Consider the following 9366-nt stretch of genomic DNA (forward strand, 5'->3'; position numbering starts at 1 on the left):
TGCTCTTCTCTCTAAGACATATGTTCAAATTAACAAATGTTCGACATCCAATAGCCGACGATTAATAAATCTATGTGCTCTAGTGGTGTTCTTAAACAAAACAAACTTTAACTTTACTAAGCTGTACACCTGAAGAACCATTATCAGTGTACAGGTGTCTGTGCAGGAATTTATACGTGGGGTGGAGAGGAGTCTAGACTGGCAAGCGAACTTGATGGGAGGGGTCCAGTAATGCTCCCCCGGAAAATATATTAAAAAACCCCACACGGAAATGTGCTTCAGATGAGTGCCTGAGGCGTCAACAAGCATTTCGTTCCTTTTCGTTTCCCCAACTGTCAGTACTTTACATATAGATGATGTATGTACCAGCATATTGCACTAAATGCAGCGAACAACTTATTAAAGTAATTTTTTTAACATGTTTATTTATGAACGATCGCTCAAGGCGTTGTTATATGGAGAGTTCCACATGGCGGGGGCGTGTCCTGGGGCCAGTCACATGATTGGAGAACTTCATTAAAGACGGTACCTGCAAAATAAAACAAATACTTAATGAATGAATTAATGTTTAACGACACCCCAGCACAAAAAATACACATTGACTATTGGGTGTCAGAAAAGGTAAATATATGGAAATATATTACGAATAAAATGTATATAATTATGTGTAATATAACCACAGTGTAAAAACACTTAATGAGACATACTAAAATAAACACATTTAAAACAGAGATTAATTGCTTCCCATTTCACAAAAATGTATTTCGAGCTTGGGAATATACACTAGTGTTTTTTTTATGTTTTTTTATTTTACTACGTTTATTTAATTTCCCCCAGCTACTAGTGACATCCTTCTTCCTAATGGTGATAGGTTTTGCCTTCGGATACTCATGACATCCTCATTCATGTAAAATGATGTAAAATTTCGCCCCCGGATAATATGGATATCCGTTGCATTGGTGGAATGGTGTAAATTTAATGCCTGAGGTAGCTAACGTGTACGTTGGGGATGGTCAAGGAGTAACACATAAGGAAGCAAGGAAAAACATTTCCAGCGATGAAATACAATATAATCCAGGTCAAACTTCCCTCCGGTCATTCCCGTAGTCAAAACTTTCTTTGTTAAAACTGTCTCACTTTAAACACCCTCGAAAGAATAAAAGAAAAAGGAAAAGAAAAAAAAAAAAAGAAAAAAAAAAGATAAGGAAACAAAACTAAAGAAGGCTAAACCGAGAATAAATTACCTACACAATGCAAATTTAAGCGGTTTTTTTTCTCTTTCTAAATTGATATATTGCACATAGAGTGACACACTGAGTGGTAATCCTCTAGAAATGAGTTTTGACCTACAAAGGTTTTAACTAATGGGATTTTTACCGGAAGGGTGTTTTTGTTATGTCTACCACTAAATGAATGTGTCATGATAGAAGACAATAGTACCAGTTGAATTATTTGTAAGAGCTCGGCCCCATGACCACGCATCAGGTTAACTCTTGACTTTTTATATTGATGTTGTTCATCATTTTAGGTCGGCATTTACCATAGTTTGACACCCAACAGCCAATGTATTTTTCGTGCTGGGGTGTCGTTAAACATTCATTCATTCATTCATTTTTTGCATCAGGTTATTGGTTATCAGGGTTACGTGGCTGTCGGAGCCCATTCGGTTGGCTTCCTATTTCTCGTTTCAGCCAATGCTCCACAACTAGTATAACAAAGGCTGTGGATGTACTATCCATAATCCTATCTGTGTGTTGTGTATAAAAGATCAATTGCTGCTAAACTAAAAGAGTAACCCATGGTCCATTCATTTATGAATCCACCAGTTCAGACTTCTCTAGCGGGCATGTTTGTGGTTGAGAAAAGTTTGTCTAACTTGTAGCTATAGCCCTAAACAAAACGATACAATAAAATGAAAAGAAAAGAAAACCACCCTGAAACATTAGTTACCTTTAGGACAAAAATTGTGTCCAAAGAAGGTTCCCCCGGAACATGTGTAGTAGGTTTGGCATTTCTGACCAGTATCGGCGTACTTCCCATCCTTGAGGTTAGTGCAATCCTTCAGCATCCCACAGGGAGGTGGAACCTGACTTGGACTGAAATCAAACACGTTGGCAAATTTAGACCAAAGAAAAAAAAGAAAGAAAAAGAAAAGAAAAAAGAAAGGAAAGCAAAAAAAAAAGCAAACAAAAAACAAAACAAAAACAAAACAACAAAACAAAACATTTAATTGATAGTTTGAGAGAAAGACAGAAATCCCCTGGCCAATCATTCTGATAAAGCAGTACGGGATCATTTATATGCTATTCCCTATAGACAGGACAGTACATACCACGGCATTTGATGCATCCGTCGTGGATAATCACTTCATATTTGAATATACGATAGTATGGCACCCATTAGCCGATGTTTTTTATGTTGAGGTGTCGTTAAACATTCATTCATTCATTCATTCGTGGATCAGTGGTTAAGACGGAACAGACAAACCCGAGTCCACTGTGGGCAATCCATCCTGTGCCCCATCGCATAACAGACCAGTACTCCAGTTAAATGCCGCCCCAACACCGGACAGTAACAAAGTAAAACACTTGGTAATTTTTATATAAAACATGGAGAAGACCTTCTAAATTTTTCCATTTGTAGCAATGAATATTTTATATGATTGCTAAGAACTTACTCTCGGCACTCCTGTGTCTGTGAATCGAACACGTGCTCCTCCTTACACTCTGTGGTGTTGGCAATCCCGTTTATACACGTGGTCCATGCACGACATCCGTGCTCATATATCCCATTTGGCTTGTTTGTGCACGTTATGGTCAGAACTACGAATCAAAATAAATATAACAGTAAGTTCATATATATCTAAAATGACAATTTCCAACCGTGTTTGGTTGTTTGTTGATGGGTTTTTTTCTGGCTTGTTTCATACAATTCATTAAAATTTGTGCCTGAAATAAAAACCTAAATTTTGTGAGTTATAATGTTATTATAGATTAATTTAAAAAAATAATTTCCATTATACTCCAGACCTCCCTCAAAGTTCCCTTGGCATTCCGCCTCATGTCATTGCCCCCCCCCCCCCCCCCCCATGGATTTTCTGGATCCGCCACTGGGTACGTGCAGACTTTGATTCGATCTCAAATGTTTCGTAAGCACCCAAATCCCAATACTACCTACCGTCCAACCTCCGGTGCGGTCTAACTAGTTATAAAAACATGGTTTGTGATGTCTTGTCTATGGGAACATTTACTACAGAACCTTCTTATTACCCATTATTATATACGGAGCTGGTATATGGGGTACCAAGAAGTAGGTTTTCTTGGTGTTGGAATGCAAAACCCCAATACAGCTGTAAATGGTGATATGGGATGGATTCCAATGAAAGTGTCTTCCTGGAAGGCTGTACCTGGACGATGGAGCAGACTTGTCAATATGAACAATCAACGTATTTTTATCTGGTCAGAACGTTTTAAAAACGTACGATTTAAGAATTGGATTTTAAAAAAGTATATTTAATTCACCATCTTCAATATGTAACGACATTTTACATTGTACATTTTACAAAGTGTTACCAGCCCCAAAGGCAAGTTATTGTAGAAACATCTACCGATTCACATCAATAATTGGAATTTTAATGTGTTCCAGGGTTGTTGTTTTTTGCACAGAATATTCAGAACGTTTTTTATGTTAATGTAATTTTACCCAAATGTATTATTAATAGAGTTTTAGAACAATATGGCGATCAGCTTGCAATGCATCGGGCAGAAGCGATTTTAGAGAATACAGGAAAACTAAGAACATATAATTTGTTAAAGAATAGTTTTTGTGTTGACAGGCCGATATAGATTTATTAAACACCATTCAGACACAATACAATGTGTTTACAATAGGACAATTTAAATACATATACTGAACAAAATAAGAAACTTCCGCTAACTTTGCTTGAACATAACTTGATGAAAACAAACCGGGGGAATAATTGTTATATATGCGTTTAAAGAGTGTTCCATGATGCATCGTTTGGTGTAAAAATCATGGCCATAGGTTAACAGAAACTGGGAGAAATTTTGACCAAGTGTGGTAGGGGTTAAAAAAAAACCCACCCACTTAATAACGGGTATGACCACCTCTTGAATTGACCACTGCAGTGCATCGCAGGCGCATAGAATTGACTAAAGTGCTGATTTCTGCCTGTGGAATATTGTCCCATTCCTGAATGAGCGCTTGACGAAGTTCGTTGACGTTAGCGGGTGGGTTGGGACGACGCCTCAATCGTCTGTCCAGACTATCCCAGACATGCTCGATGGGGTTGAGATCAGGACTTTTAGCGGGCCAGTCATCAATGAAATCAATGTTATTTGTCCTAAGAAAATTTACAGTGTCTCTAGCTGTATGAGAGGTGGCGTTATCATGCTGAAAAATCGAGATGTTGGCGTTGTTATGGAACAGAGGAATGACGTGATGAGCGAGAATGTCATCGCGGTAACGTTGAGCATTTAAATTGCCATCAATGACGACTAGTGGTGAACGATAACCATGGGCAATGGCTGCCCAGACCATGACACAACCCCCACCCCCGAAACGATCTCGTTCAAGAACACAACAGTCAGCATAGCGTTCATTTCTCCTACGGTAGACGCGCACCCTGCTATCACCACGTTGTAAAGAAAATCTGGATTCATCCGAAAAAAGAACGGTATTCCAGCGTCGCCGTATCCAACGAGTGTGTACACGTGCCCAATTAAGACGATTTAGACGATGACGTTCCGTTAAAACGCATCCGACATAAGGACGTCGTGCATGTAAACCGTTCTCCCGCAGACGATTACGAACAGTTTGCCCACTGATTCGGTTATTATGAAGCCCAGGTGTGTTAGCAGCAGTAGCAGTGGCAGTTTAGAATCGATTGCGCAAATGCGTGTTCATGATATAGCGGTCTTGACCACGTGTTGTAACACACGGACGTCCACGACGTGGCAAGTCGTTGGTGCTTCCTGTCGTTCGAAATCTTACGCGAAGATTTCGTATCGCTCGACTAGAACTCCCAAAATGCCTTGCAACGTCTTCTGTCGACATGCCAGCATCAAGCATGCCAATCGCCCGTTCGCGTAAATTATTGGCATACTAAAAATGCTACAATGTAAAAAAACGTTAATTGTTTTTGCACATTTTTAAGCGTTTTCGTTCACTTGACAACAATGTCAGTAAGACAGGAAAACAAATTGACCGAATACTACACGGGACATGTCGAACCATGCATGCACGTGCAAATTGAATTTCACGTTGTCGACGATTAACAGTGCAAAAATAAACGATAAAATTCATGAATCCTGATAATACAGCTCAAGGCTAATACTACCTATATAATTTCATTACACAATGAATTCTTTAACACAACATATACTATATATACAAATCGGAAGTTTCTTTTTTTGTTCATAACAAGATAGCATACAGAACAAGATATAGGAGTGCCTTAGCGAAATTTCGATGTGATGTTGCTCCTATTCGGGTAGAGACAGGCCGATATGAGAATCTGATGGCGGATCAACGATTCTGTCCTAGATGTAATGATCAGTCTGTTAATGATGGAATTCATGTTTTTTATAAACTGCCCGTTGTTAAAGGATCTTCGTTTTACTTTGTTCCAACATGCTCAGTTATGTTGTAAAACCTTTACGTTGTTTTAATGTGTTCCAACATGTTCAGTTATGTTGTGAAACGTTTACATTGTTCAAATGTGTTCCAACATGCTGACCGGCCTCGGTGGCGTCGTGGTAGGCCATCGGTCTACAGGCTGGTAGGTACTGGGTTCGGATCCCAGGCGAGGCATGGGATTTTTAATCCAGATACTGACTCAAACCCTGAGTGAGTGCTCCGCAAGGCTCAATGGGTAGGTGTAAACCACTTGCACCGACCAGTAATCCATAACTGGCTCAACAAAGGCCATGGTTTGTGCTATCCTGCCTGTGGGAAGCGCAAATAAAAGATCCCTTGCTGCTAATCGGAAGAGTAGCCCATGTAGTGGCGACAGCGGGTTTCCTCTCAAAATCTGTGTGGTCCTTAACCATATGTCTGACGCCATATAACCGTAAATAAAATGTGTTGAGTGCGTCGTTAAATAAAACATTTTTTTTTTCCAACATGCAGAGTTATGTTGTGAAACCTTTACGTTGTTCTGATGTGTTCCAACATGCTCAGTTATGTTGTGAAACCTTTACATTGTTTTAATGTGTTCTAACATGCCGAGTTATGTTGTGAAAACTTTATCAGTTTATGTTGTTACCTGATTTAGACACGTTATGTGTTTTAAGGTCAGAGCCTAACTCTGCAAAGGCAAAAGAGAAGACCTCTCAAACGCGAGTTAGATCTGTAAATGGGTTCAGGGCATGCGCTTCGGAGAATTTTGTAAGAAAGATGCCCAAAGACATGTTTTCAGGGTATTTAGTGCTGTATATTAATTGTGGGCTACTTAATGAATGTACTCTAGTGGTGTCGTTAAACAAAACACACTTTAATTGCGAGTTATGAACTTTTAAGAAAACGTCATTAAAAAGGGGCACTTAAACGGTCGGGGGGTGGGGGGATATCACGAGATCCTTGTGACAATGGTGTTTCCAAATAGAGGGTGTGGTTTCTTATAAAACCTCGCAAAAAACCCCAACAAACCTCCACCTCGCACAAGGAAAAGACCCTATATAGTGTGATGATACTTACAACAATAACAACATTTTTTTTTTTTTCCATTTCAGATTCAATGACATCGCAAGAGGTATAAAAATCCTAAACAGACCAAGTCAACAGGAACACGGCTTGAACGTGTTAAAACGAAACATTTATACAGTTACCACGTTTTGGTGAATTTTTTAAATAATTGTTATTAATCAGAAATAAAAATGCATTCAAAATAAAATTATGCTTACACCATGAACGTTTGGTTTGTTTAAGTTAACAACATCATTGTACGCACTTTTTCAACAAAGAGGACAGAACATACCACCGCAGTACTTGGATTTAGACAGTATAACATAGTTTTGGCTAAACTGCTAAAGGCTCATATATATATACATGTATATATATGTATATGTATATATATATATATATATATATATATATATATATATATATATATATATATATATATATATATATATATATATATATATATATATATATATATATATAGACTGTTGTGTCTGATGCGTATGCCGCTGCGTTTTGGACATAATTATACACCATATAAATATACGATTATTTCACTGCGGCTGTCCGTATACGTTTTGCAGACGCACGCATCGCCTGCATCCAGTCCAGATGCTCTCATTGAAACTAATTATGTATTTTTAAAACCCTCAACTTTTAGCCGGACAGCACGCACGCGCCGCATCCAGTCTATATGAGCCTTTATTTATTTATTTATTTATTATTATTTACCGTAGCTACACATATCTTTTTCATAAAATTATCGATTTTGGCAAATCGTAGTCGCTTGCTAGACTATTTTTGCGCCCAACGATAGAAAAATGTGATGTACGATGTTACCAGTCAAAGTGTTTGCGAGCTTTCGGCCTCCTGAACACGCCACTGGTGTTTGTAGTAGCTGAAAATACATTTCATACGAAAAAAAATAAAAAAATAAAAAGGAAGAAGAAGAAAAAGAAAGAATGTAACTCTGACAGTACAGAGTGGCTTTACCAGAACATCTTTAACGACTGAAAATAGATTAATATCTGTATGTTAAAAGTGTTTCTGGTATAATGTTTGTAGTAGCGCAACAATGTTTTATTTTCTAGCGCTCATATTATTTTCGTATGTTCGAAATTACTGGGAGGTAAATACAATGTTTCTGATTTTTATTTTTTATATATCGGGTGATTAGAAAAAAACGCACACTCCCGTACCCCTCCCCCCAAATACCCCCCCCCCCAAAAAAAAAAAAACACACCCAAAAACACACACCCCAAACAACAACAACAACAAAAAACAAACAAAAAACCCGCCAACTATCCCATACCACTTTTTGAAGCTGAACAGCGGGAAAAGTACGTATGGGAGATCATTCAAATTTTGGATAAAGTTAAAGTTTGTTTTAACGACACCACTAGAGCACATTGATAAATTTATTAATCATCGGCAAGTGCATGTCAAACTTCTGACATACAGTCTTAGAAAGGAAACCCGCTACATTTTTCCATTAGTAGCAAGAAATCTTTTATATGCACCATCCCATAGACAGGATAGCACATACCACGGCCTTTGATATACCAGTCGTGGTGCACTGGCTGAATGTTTGTTGGAAAGAAAAATCTAATTTGAGCTACTACAAACATTAGTAGCTACTACAAACATTAGTAGCTACTACAAACATTAGGACGACAAAAATACCTTGTTTATACAGACACTGATATTCAAAAAAATATCTTTAATGTGTAATTAAATTATTAAAAAATCTCTGTTAGTCATAAACATGTTACAATAGCAGAAAACTCAGGACTGTTCTTTTAAGCAGAACTATAAAGAGATAAATAAACACGCAAGAAGATAAGTAAGGAAGTAAAAACACTCAAGACATTTCAGTTACGGTTATATGGCGTCAGCACAGCGCTGCCGCATTACCTGAAACTATATATCGTAAAAGTCTCCCATAAGCCCTGATCAAAGTGCCCATCGCACGCACATCAGACCAGTGCTCCACTGACTGAGCTAAATGCACCCCAACACCGGACAGTTAAAACGTAAAGTTTGTTTTTGTTCAACGACACCACTAGAGCACATTGATTTATTAATCATCGGCTATGGATGTCAAAGTTGTTGTAATTTTGACATATAGTCTTAGAGTGTATCCCGCTACATCTATCCATTAGATCTTTTATATGCACCATCCGACAGACAGGACAGCACATACTAAGGCTTTTGAAACACCAGTCGTGGTGCAATGGCCAGAGCGAGAAATTGAAGTAAACAAGTAAGCAGGTAGGTAGATAGGTACATACGTAAGTAGGTATGTAGTTAGGTAGGTAGGCAAGTACGTACGTAAATAGGTATATAGTTAGGTAGAAAGAAGGTAGGTAGTCAGATAAATAAGTAAGTAAGAAAGAAAATATACAAATTAGAACACTAAAGCATAAAACTAGTACCTGTTGGTAAAACTGCGACAAGAAGACACAATTGAGTAATGGCCGCCATGTTGTATCAACCGAAGACAAACTAACCGATATACTCCCAACTTATATATCTAGTGTACTCGACAGGAAGGCACGTGTTCGACACCAAACAGATCAAATGTTAAGGTGCCACTTTAGACTAACAAAACCAAATATGTTTGTCAAGTAGGCCTTAGCAGGTAAAATGTGTTTTCGGGTCGAC

General features: G+C 38.1%; 1 protein-coding gene across 1 annotated transcript in view; it reads right to left on the reverse strand.

The window, feature by feature from the left end:
* Positions 1 to 405: 405 nt before the first annotated feature.
* Positions 406 to 9366, reverse strand: part of LOC121367882 (U-scoloptoxin(01)-Cw1a-like) — a 9023-nt gene continuing 62 nt past the window's right edge. Inside the window, exons 1-4 of the mRNA XM_041492326.1 lie at positions 9138 to 9366; positions 2678 to 2822; positions 1951 to 2096; positions 406 to 529 (exon numbers count right to left, since the gene is read on the reverse strand). The exon at positions 9138 to 9366 is cut by the window's right edge and continues 62 nt beyond it. Of these exons, the coding sequence (XP_041348260.1) occupies positions 441 to 529; positions 1951 to 2096; positions 2678 to 2822; positions 9138 to 9186 (429 nt within the window). The 5' untranslated portion in view covers positions 9187 to 9366 and the 3' untranslated portion in view covers positions 406 to 440. The remainder of the gene's footprint in view (positions 530 to 1950; positions 2097 to 2677; positions 2823 to 9137) is intronic.

This window comes from Gigantopelta aegis, chromosome 3 (genome assembly GCF_016097555.1).
Source record: "Gigantopelta aegis isolate Gae_Host chromosome 3, Gae_host_genome, whole genome shotgun sequence".
Taxonomy (NCBI): domain Eukaryota; kingdom Metazoa; phylum Mollusca; class Gastropoda; order Neomphalida; family Peltospiridae; genus Gigantopelta; species Gigantopelta aegis.